This window comes from Charadrius vociferus, unplaced genomic scaffold, assembly GCF_000708025.1.
Source record: "Charadrius vociferus isolate BGI_N301 unplaced genomic scaffold, ASM70802v2 scaffold32, whole genome shotgun sequence".
In the NCBI taxonomy this organism is placed as follows: Eukaryota; Metazoa; Chordata; class Aves; order Charadriiformes; family Charadriidae; genus Charadrius; species Charadrius vociferus.
This window is the reverse complement of record NW_009647856.1, coordinates 2,586,759-2,607,255: the sequence shown is the minus strand read 5'-3', so window position 1 is coordinate 2,607,255 and position 20,497 is coordinate 2,586,759. Positions and strand designations below refer to the sequence as shown.

Below are 20,497 nucleotides of genomic sequence, written 5' to 3'. Positions count from 1 at the left end.
ATGAGATTTACCTTTTGAGATTAAGAGCTGATATAGTGAAGAACTGAGGCCATATCTACACCTTGAGAGTAGAATTAGTTCAAGTATATTGGCTAAGGAAAAAGAGAAGAAAGCCAAAAACTGCAGCCGCTAAGAGTAATGGTAAAAACAGATTCAACCACACCAAACGTTGCTGGAAACTAGCAAAAGAACTATGAAGTACTGGTCTACTCTTTGACCATTTCTCTTCAAAGCATTTTGTATTGTCTTTAACCATTTAGATAAAAAAAACCTTAAAAGTCAAACCCAGTGTCTTCTCACCTATAAGTTTCCTATCCACACTGCTGCCTTTTGTTCTGGACTCCCAGTGTCAGCACTTAGTTTAGGAGGAGCCAAGCTGGAGATTGCTAGTGAGGAACTGGGCTGTGCACTGCTCAGTCCTGTCCTGACCAAATCTATCCAGTGTGCAAGATGATATCTTGGAACAACATTAAAAGGCAAAGGATACTTGGGTTTTCTCTTATTATGATGTGTTACAAAGCTGAGCCTCAGGCTTGGACTTGACTGGACTTGGCTGCTTATAATATAGATGGTAGTGTGTCTGATTTCCAGTGTGGGACCAGACCCGCTCTTAATTGTGAATGCATGTTAAATACCATCAGCTCCCACAGCAATGACCTCTCGAGACTCAACACCTTGAAGTATACAATCTTCATCTTTTAGAAATGAAAGAATTCTCAGTAATTGCAGCCTAAGCAAGAATGAATATTTATTCTATATGATATACATATGGCTTTATATAATAAAAGAAAAAATCTGAATGGTATATATTATCACTAAATTGCATTTTAATATACAGCATACACAGCTTTATCTAATACGTTTGGACAGCCACTCTTCTATGATGTATTTTATGAGAATGACTTTTCTCCTGCCTTGTGCAATAAGTTCAATTTTTAAAAGGTCACTGGATAAATGAGGTGGCTGCATGCTAATTTTGTTTTTCAACATCAGAAAATATGATTTCATCATCAGAGACATGAGGGAGATGGGAAGAAGCAGACAGTAGTGGTGTGTGTGGAACTTATTAGTACAAAAGGCTTAGATTTTTAGGTCAGTTTTTCTCAACGTCTGATTATCACAAGTGCCATTGGAAAATAAATCCCTTTTTCATATTCAAGGGAGAAATGTACTTTACTGATTTTTCACACTTTAAAGTTGTGCTTGGATTTAACAAATTATATTTTTATTTATTTGTATTCCAGTAGAACCTGAAGACTCCCAGGTAAAATCAGAGTTCCATTATTTTCGTCTCCATCCTAGTACAGATTACAAGACTCTTTTTGCTCTGAAGATTTTTTTATCTAGATGGATAAAGCCAATGCAAAAACGGGTTCAAAGAGAAATGGTCAAAGAGTAGACCAGTATTTCACAGGCTTTTTGTTAGTTTCCATGACTATTCCTGTGGTTGAATCTGTTTTTACCATTATTCTTACTGGCTTCAGTTTTTGGCTTTCTTCTTTTTTTCCTTACCTAATATAGCTGAACTAAATCAGCACACAGTTTTAGGAGTAGCTCTGTCTTCCATTTCTGGGTGGGTCTTTACTGCATCTCATCTTTTCCTCCCTCAAGAATGTTGCTTCAGTACCTGTTGAAGCCATTTGTAGATCTGACCCATCTTGAGTTTTTAATTCTATTAATTAAGATTTTATTTTTTTAATGTTTTGACAGTGTACCTGATGCAATTTGAAGTGCCTTTTCCCTATATTTTCTAATGTTCATAATTTCTGAGCAGAAAGATTTTCCAGCAGGAAAATTAAATAAAATTTTCTAATAGATACTGACATACCACAACACATACACAGGTTGCAATGTCCCATTAGAAAAGTTTTCCCAGGGCTGTCTCTAGCTAAAAAAAATAAGATATTTATATTACCAGACTACAGAGGAAAACCAGAAACAACAATTTTATAGGCAGCAGTAATGACATAAAAATTATTCTCTTCAAGCACTAAAAATAAGAAAAGCACTTTTAAATAGTGCTTCCACATTGCCTTGACTAGAACCACAATACAATTAACAGAGGTATTTTCCACTTCAGTTAGTTCAAAGATTTCATTAGTGGGATTAAAACATGATTAAAATGTCACATGTCAGAATTTTCTTTTTGTTTCTCTCTCTTTCTCTTTCTCTTTTTTTAAAAATTGTTAATTTATTCATTTGTAAAATAGAATTTGCCAAGGACATCAGGAAACATACATTTATCTTCTGCTTTTGTATATAAATTAAATCAGTGTCTATGTATAAAGACTGTCTCAAGTGATTAGTTTAGTTTCCTAAGCTGCAAGTGTCTGCAGTCTTCTAAAAGAAGTTAGATGAAATTTTATGGGGTTTTTTCCACTCTAGAATATAGATACTTTTAAATTCCCTTGTTGATTAAAAAAACCCACGCCAAAACAAAACAAAAAAACCACCACAACAACAAAAACCCTAAACAGTCACCCAAAATAAACTATTGGGTATTTTCAGGATAAAAGGTGCACTTTACTTGTCATATTTCCACTGGAATTTAAATATATTGATGAAAAAAAAAAAAATGGAACAAATCTTAGAAAGCTCAAAAATTAAATCAATTTATTAAGTTGAATTGCAAGTTTTGTTTGATCCCCTATGTATTTTGCCCAACTTTTCAATTAACAACAACAAAACCTTAACAGAATTGAGCATAACTCTGAATTTAGTGTGTTTTTTAAATGCAGAGATTTAGCTGCTGTTTAAGCATCACTGCAATGAAACTGGCAGTGAAGTGTCAGTGGGTTTCTCTGCAATGTGCAGCCCGAGTGTGGTCATGAGCTCTTGCATTGGCCTTGAACAGAACCAGCTCTGGGGTTGGGCTCCTTACTACAGGGCTACTGATTCCCTAGGTTGTGGGGAAAAATAACTTGTATTGCTTTTATGTATAAATACACATATGCACACATGCACCTACATATATTTCTATATGTCAATGTTGTACATGGGGGTTTCTCTAGACGAAAACACATAATTTTACAAACAGCTAAGAACACAAAACCTTGATCCTGGAGAGTTTATTTTTGATGGTCTAAGCATAAGCAGCAAGGTCTCATTCTAAAAATCTGTGTTAGACAAAGAAATACAGTATTCACTTGCATTTCTGCTAAACAATAAAGAAAAGCAAAGTCCTTAGCATTGGCCTGAGAACCCCTAATCTAAGGCAAAAATCTGAAGGGGTTTTGTTATTTAACAGCACAGCAAAAGCAGAAAATATAATGAAAGGGAGATCACAGTTTAAGTCAGCTAGGTCACTGTTAAATGTCCTAATTTGTATGGTAGCGGTGACGAGTGGGTCTATAAGTAGCAGACCCTAAGGTGACAACAGTGGGGCTTGTGGCAGAACACGAAGCAAGAACACGAAGCAAGACAGCAAGACAGGGATCTGGGGAAATTTCTCATGCTGAAATGCAAAGCAGTCCATGGTTTCGGGCAGTGAAAGCCTCTCAGCGCAGTGTGTCACACCGCTCGGTCATGCTCACACACTCCTGATGCCCAGTTCTGGCTGCTGCCTGACCAGGGATGAGAAGAGGTGTCTCTGCTCATGGCCTTTATGTAGTAGGTGCACGCTAAGCCCATCTGGGCCCCCTGTATGTGTACGTGCACGGGAATGGCAGGTCTGGCATGGCAATGGACGCAAAGGATTTTTCCCCTATGCACCCAATACAATTTTCCTCCCTTGTCCAGAGTCCTTCCACCATTGTGTGAGTAGTTCCAAGCTCATGAAGAAGAGCACCATGAGGGCTGGCAGGGAGTGTGCTGCTGCCTCTGGCTCTGCAGTGGATAGTTGGCTCCGGACACCCCAGGGACGGGAGTAAAACTTGCTAGAGCAAGCTATGGGCTAGACAAATTGTCCCAGATTTTGGCCATCGATTGAGTAATCCTGACTGAAGATGTGTATTTGTGTATGGACAGATATTTGGGTGTGTGCATTTGTGTAGGCAGGGTGGAGGGAGAAGGAAGCAGAAATGTGATTGTTTCTAACTGTTTATAAAAAAATAGTATGATTAACACCAAAGTTTGCATGCTCTTATACTGTAATGATTGTCATTTTAAAACTAGCTTTTTGCCTTCGAGCTATCGGGGTAAAGACCTGCGGGAAAACTACTGCCGTAACCCCCGAGGGGAAGAGGGAGGGCCATGGTGTTTCACCACCAGTCCGGAGACGCGCCACGAGGTCTGCGACATCCCCCTCTGCTCACAAGGTAACCCGGCATGGCTCGCGGGAAAGGTGTCTTTTCTCTGCTGACAGTGGGAACACAGAATGAAACACGAGTTTCAGTGACACTTGCTCATGGACTTCAGAGAAAGAATAGGTGACTTCTCAGCAAGAGTAATTCATGTAGCAAGAAAAGCAGTTATTAGAGAAAGAGGAGATCTTGTGTTCCAGTACTCTGGAAGACTTAAACAAGCTTTCAGGCTCAGCAGCTTATTTTTTCAGGTCATGGAGGAGCTGGAACAATGAAGTTGTGCCAATTGCACAAAGGTGCCCCTTTTTTCACTTGTCTAGTCCATAGTGAACCCATTAACAATTTCAGTATTACTGTGTGATAAAATCATCTAGTGCCATTCCATGTCAGTATCTTCTGATATTACTTTTCATCTTTTTGATGAAAATACAGATACTGAATTACAGGATGAAAGCACAATCTAAGCATGCATTTTGTTTTTCAAATAAATACTGTAAATAAGTATAACTTTTTATAAATCCAGTCCTATTCAACTTTCAAGTCACAGAAGATACTTCATGTGCACTATTGCATTTGTTGACTTTTAAGTTATGTTAACCTCCAAACTAAGCTCTCACATCTTGCTAATCAGCCAATTCAGTTCCAGTCAATCAAGCCATTTAAATTCTCAAGATAGGCTGCCTTTAATTTTCCTGCTAATGTGTCACATGCATCAGCTATGGAATGGTGGGGGAAGAAAAGGGAGAGGGAGGGAGGGAGAGAGAGAGGAAGAGAATGATTTATAAGGAAATTGAAAATCTATTAAAAGATAACATTTAAAGATCAGTGTAGAGTGAGCTTCAAATGGGATAAGACCTGGAGCTTGCTGCAGGATGAAGACTTCGGTAGCGGATGTTTTGACTGAAGAGTGAGATCTGTAATTGCATAAATTAGTATTTACTAAGTGATCCTTCCTTACAATTACTCTAATTAGAAGGCACTTGAGAAATGGGTCTATAGTTAATTATGCTGATTTTATTTTACATTTTTAGACTTCTCATTCTAAATTATGAAGCATATTTTGTTCAACAGTGATTTCAAATCCCTTTGGTAGCTTTTTGCCCACTCTCCCTCCGCCCCCCCACTTTCTCAAACCAGGGCTGAAAATGTATCATAGTTGAAGCTGCCAAAAAGAATTAGTATCGAAAAGAAACAGTATCACATGTAGGCTGAAAGTGCTGGGAATTTAAAGAGACAGACTGTACTGCACGAAATTGGGATTCAGCCATTATTATGGATTTAAACTTGTACTGTTATTATACTATGACTTAGAGTGATTTAGGATAATCCGTGTTACTTAATTAGAAAGCATCACCTCTAAAAATGTTCCTTCCTTAGATGTGTATCTCCTTCTGCTACTGACCATAGGTAAGGTTAGAAATCTGCTAGAAACATGAATGCCTCTAGCAGTTCACACCTACCTGCCTTGAAACTGTAAGTGTCCTATAAAGTAATACCAAATTTAAGCATCTGTATTAGATCAAAGAAAGAGATGCAATTCTGTTCTGGTCCAAAGGACATTTCGCTTACCAACCTAACTAAAAGATATCACTTTTTTATACCTCTTTAGGTTGGTTTCAATTTGTAACTGCAGGGATATGATTTTTTTTTTTCTTTGTGCTACAAGTTATCAGCATAATAAATGACTAGTAACTTTTTTTTTTCCCTTTTTTTCCCTAGTTGAATGCATGACCTGCAATGGAGAGAGTTACAGAGGGCCAATGGATCACACTGAGTCGGGCAAGGAGTGTCAGCGCTGGGATCTTCAGAGACCACACAAGCACAAATTTCGTCCAGAGAGGTAATCCCTCCTCCCCTCAAGTAAATCCATGTGGTTATAATTTAAAATCACATGTGTTCTGGAACCAGTTGGTCAAAATCAGCATTAGCTGAACTGAATTTTACAGAGTTCACCAGTCTTAGTTTCTTGGGCTTCTGGCCCGTGGTGCGTGAAGGCTGGCTACAGTCATGATGGAGATGCAGGATGGGGACTACAGGTTGTTTTGTGCAGTTGTGGCTACATCCCATGGCTGTTTAGTGCAGTGATGTATATGTGCTGCATTAATTGATGAAAATTTCCTCCCTAGCTTCATTGACATTAAAAAATTAACCTCTGAATGTTTCTGTATGTGTTCTTATGTAGCTTCAGTTAGCTTGAAATACCTTAAGTAATCACAAAGTAAATAATGATTAAAAGTCATAAATTTTTGTTAGAGTTCTTAACACAATTAGTGAGTATAAAATAGCAACATTGTCAAGTCAGAGCATGCTCCTTTTTTGAAGTGTTGAGCAGCTTTAAAGCTGTACATGGTCTTCTGTTGTAATCAGGTCTAAGTATCCAATTTGTTTGACAAAAATGTTTGCCCACTACATGATTTTTTTCAGCCTGGGAAAGGAGTTCATCATTCTGTTTGGCATTTTATGCACATGGATTTGTATTTTAAACTTTTTTCCTTTTTTTTTTATTTTTTTAATTTTTTTTTTATTAGGCATAGACACATAATGCCAAAAGATGAGTCAGAAATATCAAGACAAATTGCATCCCCTTTAGGGTTTGTCCTAGAGGGTAAAATTCACCCGGCTGCAAAGGGTCATCTATAATACACCCTTTTGGAAGGATTTTTGTGTGGGGGATAAGGCCACACAGGAAGCCCTTTGTGTTTTTCTTAAACTGGACTAAAGTTTCATTTTAGTTTTACTCTGGATTTTGGATTAATTCCATTCATGTAGTGGATTGAATAATTTAAACTGCCAGAGGAAGACTGCAAGAATCAACACCCTCAGAATGACTGAGGCCTTGGGCTGAAAGTATCTTTACATATGTTGAAGTGTTCCACTAAATGAGCATCATTTTCATACCCAGAAATACTGGTACTGGTAGGTTTTAGAAAGCCTGGTTATTCAGCAAAACATTAAGGATCTGCTGTTTTGGAGTTTATGTGATATAGCCTCTTTTTCCTCTTGGCTCAGACGATCTGGTTCATAAATAAAAGCAGGCTCTCCCATAGTTTTGCTGCAATAAATATTTTGTATTAGCAAACTGGGACTGAAGAGAATCTGTTTCTGAGTTTTGCCATGCACTTGCTGCGCATTCTAAAATAAGTCACAGAAAGAATTTTGTTCTGTGGGGGTGAAACATTTATTGAACTTCTGGGTAAAAACAATAATAATTTTTCTGTCAGGAGGAAATTTCTGTTTTCCGTTAATTTTGGATTGTTTGCAAAATAACTTTTCAGACTAACTGCAGTCTCAAGAATGATCACTGAAACATTCCCTTCAGAAAACATCTTCTGTTCTAAAAATTTTTTTATTATAAAGCATCCCATCCAGATTGTGCTGATCTGTATGTGCTTTCAGAAGAGTAGCTGGGGTCCAGTACATTTCTAATACGCTGATGTTAATTAACTTCATGGAATGGTCACTAAAGGTAGTGACAATCACACTTTGATTAGACTAGCTTTTAAAAACATTGTGGGCTTTGTTTGTATAGGTGGTGGGTTTTTTTTTAATAATTATTTAAGTTGAAAATAAGAGAGGAGGTCTGGAACCAATGACCCATTACAATACAGAAATCTCTAGAGAAGCTTATACTATACCATCTAGGGGTAGTAACCTGGAAACCAGAAAGGACAGATTTAAACTTGTTTTCCTTTATAATTTCATCAGTTGCAGTGATGAAGAAAGAGAGATAAAACTAGTAATCTTTTCAAATGCTCCAGTCTACCTGCTGCTGGACAATGTTTTCAGCTCAGTGTGAATACATCTCACTTTTCCTTTTTGTCACTTCAATGACTTATTCCACATTTATTCCCTTCAGAGGTCACTTACTGAAGAGAATTGATAATACCTTGTTACCTAGATGTGATTGAAGCTAGAGGTAGGAATACCCTCAAACAACTCTTGCATGACCTGTTTTTAGCTATTAAAGGATGCAGAATTGTATTCTGAAGATCCAGTTCTCTTGTGTACTCCTGGGTAGGATTATACCTCGGTGTGGAAGGAAGGCCATTGAGGATAATGATTTAGAGAGGCTCAGGCAGGCATACTGAAGCAACAGTTCTCTCCTATTCTGCTCATATTTTCTGCTCAAAATCAAAGATGCTCTGAAAATAGGTACTTACTGCATGGAGGAAAGTAAGGCTGAAGTGTAGTATGAGTTGAAAAATTACAGGTATCCTTTTATTAAAATACTCCGGTTTATATCTCTTGTATGAAAATTTACTTTATACAAAATCAAGTTTCCAGTCCTGCATGTCTTTTAAAACAAAAAGAAGGGGAAAAGAAATATTAGGGAAAAGTTTTAGACACTAAGTTTCAGTTTACTTCCAGCAGAGCTAGAGGTCACCTCGATTACCTCAAGATTTCACCTCAAGTACTCTGTTCAGTTTTGAGCCCCTCACTACAAGAAAGACATTGAGGTTCTGGAGCTAGTCCAGAGAAGAGCAACAAAGCTGGTGAAGGGTCTGGAGAACAAGTCTTATGAGGAGTGGCTGAGGAATTGAGGCTGTTTAGCCTGGAGAAAAGGGGGCTGAGGGGAAACCTTATCACCCTCTACAACTACCTGAAAGGAGGTTGTAGCGAGGCGGGGGTTGAGCTCTTCTCCCAAGTAACAAGTCATAGAATGAGATGAAATGGCCTCAAGTTGCACCAGGGGAGGTTTAGATTGGATATTAGGAAAAATTTCTTCACCAAAAGGGTTGTCAAGCTTTAGAACAGGCTGCCCAGGGAAGTGGTGGAGTCGCCACCCCTGGAAGTATTTAAAAGATGGGTAGATGTGGTGCTTAGTGACATGGTTTAGTGGTAACTTCACAGTGTTAGGATGATGGTTGGACTTGATGATCTTAAAGTTCTCTTCCAACCTAGATGATTTTATGTTTCTATGATCAACATCTGTCTTTTTAAAGAGAATAAATGTTATCTCTTCGTCTCTTTCTCCCCCTCAGAAATTGAGAAAAAGTCTTGATGTTGACACCAGATGTGTATCCTAATGCTTCATTTCAGTTTCAGAAATGAAGTATAGCTACTGCAGTTCCTGGGGTGAAATCAAATATGCAGGCTTCTGAAAGATCTTGGAAACCTCAGGCTAATTGTTGGGTCCAAGCAAGAGGTCTGTGCCCAAGTGTACTGGGTGAAGGAGAAGTGTGCAGGACAAAAGAATCATAGAATCATAGAATGGTTTAGGTTGGAAAGGACCTTGAAGATCATCTAGTTCCAACCCCCCTGCCATGGGCAGGGACACCTCCCACTAGAACAGGTTGCTCAAAGCCCCATCCAGCCTGACCTTGAACACATCCAGGGATGGAGCTTCCACAGCTTCTCTTGGCAACCTGTTCCAGTGCCTCACCACCCTCAGAGTGAAAAATTTCTTCCTACTATCTAATCTAAATCTGCTCTCTTCCAGTTTAAAGCCATTCCCCCTGTCCTGTCAGTACATGCCCTCATAAAAAGAAGTCCCTCACCAGCTTTCCTGTAGGCCCCCTTTAGGTACTGGAAGGCCGCAATAAAGTCTTCCTGGAGCCTTCTCTTCCCCAGGCTTAACAACCTCAACTCTCTCAGCCTGTCCTCATAGGAGAGGCTCCAGCCCTCTGATCATCTTTGTGGCCCTCCACTGGATCTGATCCAACAGGTCAGATGAACTCTCAGAAAATCCGCCACAGTCTCGCTGTTGGATTGTGGAACAGTTTGAAGCCATATTGTTTGTCTTATCCCTAATATTTGTGTCTTAAAGGCATTAGTTAGCCTTTTCTATAGGAACTGAGGAACTGTTGCTGGCTGGATATGAAGGAAGGCAGAAACATGCCTAAATATGGTGGGAAGAACCAGTGACTAGGAAGACTGTTGTCACTCTAGAAAAGGACACATAGATATAGTAGGTGGAAAGATACAGTTCACAGACACTACTCCATCCCACAAAGACACTCAAAGCTTGATCCTGGAAGAACTGTTACACCTTTACTTGATTTTTTTGACGTACTGTGGTATCATATCATATAATATCAGGAAGGACAGAACATTCAGTGCTATGGAAGACACTTGCCTTCTAGAAAGTGGATTCTTTACATTCTCAGATGTTTCAAAAGGTTTTTGGGAGCTATGACTGCAGGTACCTGGACTCTTCCTGGTGCCATGGACTCTCCATTGCTACATGACATGGAACATGTGATACCAACATCAAAGCTCATCACTGCACCTACTGGGTGGCCAAAGCCATCTTGTTTCCTGCTATATTATTAGCCCATTAACTGTTTTCTTGTGAAATCCTTGGACACAATTTGTTCCTTTACAGTTTGTCTTCTACGTAGCAGAAAACAGGGTACTACTGCTAGATCTGAAACTACCACATTCTTGACTGCCCTTGAATTCTCACTTTTGTGAGGTTTCTCCTTGTTGGCATATTTGGTGGTGTGGGTTTTTTTTGTGGGTGGATTTTTTTTTGTTTTTATTTTTGTTTTTTGTTTGTTTCATTGGTTGTTTCTAAAATTCTACTTAGATCCTCTCCCTGTCCCTTGTATAGATGAAGGAACCTGATTTTTCCCAAGGAATGGGAGATCAAGTTGCAAATGCATGAGTCAAAATCAGGATGATTGTTTGACAAAATAACACATGCTTGTAAATCATATTTTCCTCTGCTTGTGAAAAACACATCTGCTTGCAGTTGTAAATGGGCTCAGGTTCCCAGGTAGTTAACTTTATTGTTCTGTTACATACTTTTCATGTTTCCCTCAGGGGAAAATCTACTTTGTGTTTCTTTTACAAACATGTTTCAATAAAACTGGGAAACCAGGACAATTTGTATTCACTGGAGAAAAGAAAAAAAAAAAAAGTATGCATTTATCTCCTTCTTTTTAAGTTTATAGATGTTCGTATAGCACATTTATACAGAAAGAACCTCCTTATCTTGAATATCTGCCTGACTGTTCAGTGATGGCCATAGGAACGTGGAAATAATTAAATGGCACAATAGTTTCAAATCTTAATGAGATAAAGTGAAACGGAAGTTAATTCCTTATTTTTCTCCTTTTTTACCCCCAGTGCTTGAAATGAGGGCATGACCTAGAACTAGCTCTATTACAAAAATGGAGCTATCATTAGTAACATAGCTGTTCAAAATAGCTTCCAGTTTGAACCCAGGGCTGTTGCACTGAAGAACCTGCTTTCTTAATGAGTCCGGCATGCCAGGCAGTGTTTATATAATCCACACTTAATTGGGCTGTTTCAAAAAAACTAGTGGCTTCAGAGTCTGGTCATCAGTTGACAGACACAAGAGCAAGAGTTTAGCAATTAGCAGAGTTACCCCATCCGGTATCCTGTGCATTAGCACAGCAGGGAATCCCCTCAGTGGAGGTCTGATTCTGCTGCATATTTGGAAGGAGATTTTATGTTATTAACTTTCTAATAGCGTTAAAAGATTATTTGCATCCATCTCACAGGATCAGACCCAAGGTTAATAGGAACTGGTTCTTATTTGCCTCTGCTGAAGACTGTCCTGTAGAAGCCTGTGCAGTGTTGCCAGGAAGACTTCCCTGACACGTTTCTCGTTGTGGTTTGCAGATATCCTGACAAGGGCTTTGATGATAATTACTGCCGCAATCCTGATGGCAAGCTGAGACCGTGGTGCTACACTCTTGACCCTAACACCCCCTGGGAGTTCTGTGCAATTAAAACGTGTGGTGAGTTCAAGCAAAATTTATTACTTCCTTTTCCTTTCCAAAATCTGGACACAGATAGTTCAAGCAATATAGGACCACAGCTAGTTCATTCATTGCACTTCACTGAGTTTTGAAACATAGCTTTCAAAGAGCATCTCCTATAAAAACATTATATTTAATGTGGACAGGAAATAAGAGAGTTGTGTGCTACTTAGCACTGGAATATGTGTATATCTTACATACAGGAAATTGCGTTATAATGTAGGAAAATCAAGACCTAAAAAAGTGAGGCAACATCATCATGAAGATCTCATGTACAGTATTAGTTTGGCCGTGCTGGGCACCTGCATTACAATTTGTGAGTAGATGCATGCACACCTTCCCTACTCAGTGCTCTTCTGTCCACAACTGCTCATTGCTTTGTTTTCCTCTCGCGGTTCTAGGTCTCGGTTCCTGCACACTGTTCAGCCTTGTGCTGAAGACAGAATTATTAATTTCCTCATGGGTTTCTCTGTGATGTTCAGCACTCCAGTATCAAAGCGCTCCACAGGCAATTCATTTCTTTTCATACGCCAACTACAAGATGGTGATTTTTATTATTCTCACTTTACAGACAGGGAATAGAATCAAAGTAACATTAAGCTGTACAAATATTGGATGCCCGCTTTGAGTTGCTTTAGTTCAGAATTTTTACAGCATTCTGTGGCATATTCTATCTTCAAGGCCCAGATCCTCCTAACTTTGGTGGTAGCTCTGACAGCTCTGTTGTAGTGATAATTAGACGTCTGAAATGAGTAGTACAGGGACAATGAGGAAGGTACAACTATTGGACCTCCCTTGAAAAGTATTTTTTCCAGACTTTCATGGTAAAGCTGGTGATGAAGCAGATGGTAGAATTCAGTTTTGTTGGTACATATTTTAATCAGGAAAGAAAGACTTACATCTCTGATATTCCTTGACTCATGTGCAGCTTGTGGATCTCCCAGTGACAGTTTCCTCTCTTATTTCCCATACTTCTCATTGCCAGATTTGGGGTCCAATTTTTTGCCTTTAGTGAACTGACACCCTGTGAAATAATCAATGTACAAGCATGATATTAAAAACAGTCTTGTAATACCTAGGCTTTTAAAAAAAAATATTCTTTATTCTCAAAATACTTTGTTTATAACATCTTAGGAATAAAGGCAATTTCTGAAAACAAGGCATGACTTTGACTGAATCCATATTGTAGAAGCCTGTCAGCTTCATGTGGCCCAAGCTTGTGGCAGAGCCCCCAGGAACACAGGCAGAAAAGGGAAAACAGTGTTTTTTGATTTTCCATGAAGTAGAGGCAAAGAGAAGCTTCTAAAGCTGCTCAGTGAAATTCAGTGTCATGTTAGCTCATGAGAAAGTCAGTTTCTCTTAGTTCTGCAGTTTTGTAAACTACAATTTCCTTTGATGTTGTGCTTGAATTTTGACCAAAATTAAGTGTTAAAAAAAATAAAAATCCTCGAAACCAGACGCTCTGCTTTTCATCTAGCTCTGAGTGTCACTTCAGTAGGCTTATGTCATTGTAAAATTCATTTGGCTCTCTTGGGAAGAGGATAGAAAAAGAGAACAGACTCTACTGAAAAGAACAATAAAGTTTACCTGGAATTGGATTTACATGAGAATTTAAAAAAGGGGAAAAAAAAAGAAAAATAATAAAAAGCATAAAAGAAGTGATTTTTAATGACTTTAATTTTTAGGGTTCTCTGTGTTTGTTGTCACTATATAAACCAAGATAAACCATTATTGGGGTATGTCAAATTTACATAAAATAGAGACAGTTGTGGATCTTACAAAAAGTTCATTTCCACAATGTAATCCTGTATTTTTCCTATAAAGTTGGCATATATACAAACGCTGAGAGGGGGAGAGAAGAGGGAATGGCTCTGGCATGAACCTTTTATGTGAGTAGTTGCTACCTAAAGGGGGAAGCATGGTATTCCTCATTTTCACTTGGAATTTGTACCAAACAAAATTATGCTGTGTTTTCTGCTTCCAGCACCAATAGTTCAGCATTTGCTCTCCTTGCTTGTTCTTGCCTTAAGCCAGTGTAAAGTCTTGGAGTGTCATTCACTTCTTATCAATCAGTCAATTGTTTCAAGTAAAAAGTTTGAGTAAGAATACTCTTAATGTACTTCCTGATGTGGACTAATTGAACTTATTCTGCACTATCGTATATCATTGTAAATCCAGATTAAGGTAGTTAAAATCAGCAAAATTATTCCACTGTAAAAAATGAGGTTAATTTGTCACTTCAGGCAATGCCTGTAATCAGCTCTCCAGAGATGGAAGAAACTTAACAGGACTACTGCTTGTTTTGTGCCAGACGCCCATTAAGTCACACCCATGTTGAAAGTCTTGCCTGTGAACTACAGTACTAAATCATATGATTGTATCTACAGTTTTCGATGATCTTTGATAATGGGGAAAGTTCAGTCTTTCCCCATTGGGAACACAGTCTCGCTTAGCTCTATAACTGAATCATCGTTCCATTTTTCTAGTTGATTCATTTAGTTGGGGGTGGTTGTTGTTTTGGATTTTTGGTTTGTGTTTTCGGGGATTTTTGGTGGTTTATTTTAAAATAAACTGTGCTTCCTACATTTCTTTAATTATTAGATAATATGTGAATCATATGTAGCATACTAGATCTGTTCTTTTCCCCTGGTAGTAGTGTTTTTACTACAAAAAATAAAAATATTCCTAAGTTACAGCTGACTGTTTCACAAATGCAACTTTTATAAACCTTTATCCTTTGGCATTTCCTGAGCTGATGTGTCAGTGTTCTGAGGATTCACATCTGGCTTTGCTGGTCACGTAAGCTTTCAGTCCAGGCAACTTTCAGTATCTACAGTCTGGTCTAAGCTTTATAAAATAGCTGGATGGGAGATCTCCTGCAAACTACGGTAATGTCACCTCTGTCTACCCAAGTCACAATTAGAGTCCTGAAGAAATGGTAATCATCAAAAAGACCCCACAATATAATGATTTTAGTGTTGCAATGAAAGTTTTTGGTCACATTTCTAAGCAAAAGTTGACTGAATTAACTAGAAATTATTTCTTTTACCTTCAATTAGAAAGTGTATTAAGATCAGTGGGAATTTTACACACAAAACTGTATTTTCACTGCAGAAAACTGTAGATCTTTGGAAATTAATGAAGTGATTTATATGAGGAAGAATACAAAAGCAGTGATCTTGAAAGGGCTTCATCCAGCAGATATTTTTGACTTTATAACCCAGAGAGGGAATCTATTGTTGATATTACTGTTATATCACCAGCTCGGTGACTGGAATATCGACGCAAAATGTCAGAGCCCTGTTTTCAGTTTTGTGTCTTTCTTGAGGCACATAGAAAAACTGTTTTCCCACCTCCCAGCAGGGAGCCCAAAACACTAGGCTGTTCTGGGTTTCAGTGGCTGCTTCTTGTTCTGAAGCTGTGGCTGTGAGCAATCTCAGTACACTAAAAAGAGAACATCATGAGTTATACATCTTTATAGCTTTGTGGTTTGGATTCTCACACAGGTTTTTAATTCCTATGCTGAAGACTGTTTATATATTTTACAAGAAATACTAATTAGAAAAAATGCTTTGCAAATCCAAGTGTTTGGACCATATACAAAAACGTAGGTGTCCTCTCTTCGGGGAGTGACCACAAGGCAGCATGCTGCTTGCGGCTTTTGCTACATGTCATGAGTGCTAGTATGCTCTATAGCCAAAATGCTGACAACAGCTCATATACAAAATTTTTCAGCAAAAAAGTCAGTGGAAGGAAGCATTCAGAAAATAAATATGTTTTTAAGACTGAAGAGACAGGAGGGCATTGTAACTTTATTTCCAAGCACAGAAGGCAGCATAAAACATTGTGGCTTACAGCCAGGGCTGTGAGAAAGAGATGACAGGAGCAATTAGGGATTAGAGATGGCTCAAGCTGCAAAAATTGGATCTGGATTAAGACTTCAGGGACCCCAGGATTGGTTTGAAGTTGCTCACATATGTGTCTGTGGTTTTGGCTTGAGACAATTTTTAGTTAGAAGAGAGGATGAAAGGACAACTATAACAGCAATAAAGAAGTGTAGGATGAAATGAAGAAATGGAAGCAGTGACAGAAAATATAAGAAAAGAAAATGACTGTTACTTTGGCATGAACGAGGACATGGACTACAGGGAAAACAGGAGTGGGGAGCTAATACTGTTTTGTTTTTTTTTTTTTTAAAAAAAGGAAAAAGGGAAAAAGGACAGCTGTACTTCTGGGGATGAGGGCAGAGAGGTGCTGAGGCCCAGAAATGAGGAAGCTATGTATGTCAGTCATTACAGAGCTGCAGAGCTGTATGGAATTATTATGGCAAGAACAGTGCTCGGTTGCTGCCTACCTGATTTCTAACCAACCCAAATAATATTACCATGGGTTTAGCCTTTGCTCTCAGTACTCATAGGTAATAGGCAAGGATGGCTGGAGCTATAAAAGCCCTGAGATAATTCAATAATGGTCTGGGTTTGATGGGAAAGAGCAAGTAATGAAAGAGCAAAATTGAAAATCTAGGTGTAAAATGAACCGTTGCAGTGTGTCTACAACTGTTGGGAAGGCAAAGTATCACCGATATTAGATTACTGATCCTTCAGAAACAGAGATTTCAACCGCCCATTTGAATGTGACGTTCTGATTAGAGTTATTTGTTGAATCATAGTATGTAAACAAATAAAAGTGCCACTCAGTTTAAGCTTAATATTTAAAGATGTTTATAGAGAGGAGGCAGTGAAAAGAGACTGACGTTTAGTAGTTGATAAAGTGTTACCTTCCATCTCGCTTCACATGGGGGCATAGATGAGGTCCAGCATTCATTGTGTATGCAATGGCTTAATCCACATTTCCTCAAAAAGGATGCTTCTCAGATCCTTTTCATCATTTCTATGATAGTTTTGAAGGTGAGATTAAAAAGCTCTGAACCTGAAGAGAAGTCTTAATGGCGAAAATTTGGATCCAGATTTATTTATTTTTAGTGTATTTAAATTGAAAATTGTTTGGATTTAAAGCCTGTTTGTAGATACTGGAAAGATCTCTCTGTGCTCAAGGACAAATGAACTGTAGGTGCACAGGTTTTAGGTGACAATGAGTTCTTTGGTACTTTGATTCTTGAGATCAGATTTGATTTATTTCTTCACTTTCTCATATATTTTTACTGAAAAAGAATCCAAAACATAACACTAGAAATCAGTGTTGTGTTTGGTTTTTTGTTTGTTTTTTTTATGTTCCATCTAGTGTGAGATAGCACATTGAAGGAAACACGTGGAAAGAAAAGAACAGCGACTATCCTACCACCCAGAACTGTATATTGTATTGCATGGGTAGGGATGCCTGGAGGCAGTGTAACTGAGCGTCTCCCTGTAATGTCACTCAAGTTTCATGCTGACATTTGCAGAATTGTACATTTAATGAAGACTTTGCTGTGTTTAGTACTCTTTCTTTACAGGGTTAGGCACCTCATCTTTTGAAATCTACTTTTTAAAACAAATCTGGGTACATTTTCCTTTTATGGACTGACACACTGGGAAAGGCATTTCAACAGCATAAGCAAAAGTAGGAATTCTCCTGATGAAGTAATTTAGGACTCTTCTTCTTTTCCAACTACATCTTTTTCCAAATATACGTAGGTAGTATTACCATGAAAGCACATGAATACTCCAGCAAAATCCTTACCTTCTTTTAAGTCAGTAGGAGTTTCACCATTGACCTAAAATTTGTGCAGGGTTTTCTTCTGGGTCAGGGGGATTAAAGACAGAAATAGTACTCTAACTGGTTACTTCAGCGGTAGAATGACTCAAGGCCCCTGCTGATTCCCTCATGCTGGTATACTGTGAGAACCAGAACTGAGAAGACTATCTGTGGCTTTACACGCAAAGCTCTGGATAATGTTTCATCTCTTAACATCCATGAATGCATGAGCTGAACCTTATTAATAATGTTATGTATTTTGAAGTATCAAATTAGGGAGAGTTTTGTGGAAGAAAAAGGAAACCTTTGCATTATTGCACTTTGGTTGGGGACTTCAGAGTGAACACATGATGGTGGAAATACTACTAACAGGAAATTCTCAAGTAGCTGTCTGAATTACATGGTTAATTTGAGTCATCCAGAATATATTAAAAAAAAAAATAAATAAAAAATTACAAGAAAGTTCAACGCTAGCAAAATGCTGCTAGACAATTATCAAATTCTTCTATTCATAATGAAGTTTCATACAGGAATAAGAAGTGATATTTAATTAATAAATCATAAATAATAGTCTTTTATAAGATGATATTTTGTGTGATCTTCCTTTAACGGTACTTTTGATCTCAGTTCAGAACTATAAAAGCTGAACTGTAACAAAAAAAAGAAAAGGTACTTCTAATACGAAATTAAAGTACCTCCCTGCATAATAAGGATTGCTTATTGAACTTAAATTTATTTTCTAACAATTCATAGTGACTTTCTCATTGGAACAAGCCCTTGGAGTTGCAGGTCTTAATTTACATTTTAGAGGAATGTCTAGGATAAGGGTGTGAATCCAGCCTTACTGATTTTTATCTTCATCTTGATTCCACCATGTAAAAGAACTGGTGAGTGTGGTCTCAGGACTCTTCTAGCAGTGCTCTGCACATCTAATGTTTGTGCTCAGAGTTATTAAACTTCAGATAATTCGCTATGTGGGTGATAAGTAATTAGCCTCAAGAGCAAGACCAGTACTGAATGGAGATGACTACTTAACTTGTAGGCTTGGACAACCTGGGCACTTCTGAAAGTCTGGCAACTGCCTTCTGGTCTGCAGAGCATCTCTCCTCAAGCTTTTGCCTGTCCATGTGTGCATCCAGCCCACCTTTCATTCACTTGAACGGAGAGATGGCTCCCATAGTGCCTCTTCATGGAAATCACCAGCTGAATGAAGGATTTCTTGAAGATTTTTTGATAATTTTTGAGCTTTCTGTGAGACTCAAGGGCCAGAACAGAAGTTTCTCAGGGAAATTTCAGAATTAAATTTCAAAAATATTTTGGGGTCTCATTTTTCATGTTTGAAAACAAGATGTTTGTAGGAAATGCAGCTGGTATAGAAAGAAGAGTTTGGGGAGGGTTCTGTGGACATTTTGGACTGACAGAATTGCTTTATTAATTCAAATAAAAATATTTTAGTGATCCTCTTCATCACTAGAATTCTTGTTGAGAGCTACCACAAAGTAGTAGCAGCAGCTAATCCATCACACATTACAGATTTTGAAATAATTTCTCTTTTAGCCTTTCCAGTAGAGGTTTGGCTGTGCGCTTCATGACAATGTGAAAGTTGGGTTTGTCTGGTTCCTTTAAACAGAACGGTTTGACATGGAGAAATTGTTGTAAAATCTGATCTACAGATAGAGGTCACTGTACAGACACATAGTGTAAGGTTTAGCCATGAGCTGTGTATCTGTAGATATGTAAGAAGGAATGCTCTGCAAAATAACTATGGCCTTGCTTAAATTGATGCATTAGTTATTTTGTTTCAGGCATGTGATTTTTAAAAAAAAAAACACAAAACACACAAACATGCATAAACACCAACCTAATTACTTTTTCCCTAGTATGACTGAGTACAGAGTAGATGTACTATACAGTTCATTACAGTTAGAATAGTAATGTCTTGTGTATAAATAAGGTCTTTCTAATAGCTTGTATTACGTTGCATTTTTATGCATTGTTACTATTATTTAAAAAGACTTTTTTGCTAGATTTATATAGTTGTAATGCATTGATTTACTTAGGCAATATTATGCAGCCCGGGTGCCATATGTATGCTGAAATTGATCATGGTGGGTACATATTTTTTTCCAAATTGTCCACCTCTCTCATTTTTAATAAAAGTGTTGACTATATTAAAAAAATACTAAAATACATATAATACATATATTAAAATACATACAAAATAATGCATATATTAAAAAAAACCCCACAACTAATATATATTTGAATGTGACACAGCAATGTCTAGTCTAATCAGCTTAGGGGCTATCTTAGAATGTAATTCCAATTTGTTTTCACATATTATAGTGATGATGGAAAGCTGAAATATGCAGCTATGTATTTCTATTAGGTATACGAGTTTGTCTTTTTGTTATCCAATTACTTATAAAGTGAATTATAATGAATATAAATGTAGTTACTAGCTGCAAACCTGTTTGATGAATTCACCAGAAAGGGTGCACTTGTCAACCTGCAGAAGCCCTCTTGTGATACTTGCAGTGTAATGTCCTTTTGACTTTGGAATGAGTGTGGAACTCACAATCCCATTGAAATGGGACAATCTTTGCAGGCAAAGTGCCTTGGGAAGGAAGGACAGGAAATGAATTTAAGCATTAAACACTGATGTAAAAACATCAACCAGGTGAAGAGAAAAACGGAAATTCTCTCCAGCGTGAAGGAATGTACAATTCAACTGCACAACTTGATGTTATCTTCTGACAGGGAAGTGATCTTTAACATAGAAGATTAGACAGCAAATCAACCAAACCCATCTGTTATGACATTTGGTTTCCT

The 20,497-nt window shown here is 37.9% G+C and overlaps 1 protein-coding gene across 1 annotated transcript in view; it reads left to right on the top strand.

The window, feature by feature from the left end:
- The window catches only part of HGF (hepatocyte growth factor (hepapoietin A; scatter factor)), a 57,637-nt gene that overhangs the window by 19,244 nt on the left and 17,896 nt on the right, over positions 1 to 20,497 (top strand). The window contains exons 5-7 of the mRNA XM_009883001.1: positions 4,114 to 4,256; positions 5,961 to 6,081; positions 11,832 to 11,950. Coding sequence (XP_009881303.1) covers positions 4,114 to 4,256; positions 5,961 to 6,081; positions 11,832 to 11,950 — 383 coding nt within the window. The remainder of the gene's footprint in view (positions 1 to 4,113; positions 4,257 to 5,960; positions 6,082 to 11,831; positions 11,951 to 20,497) is intronic.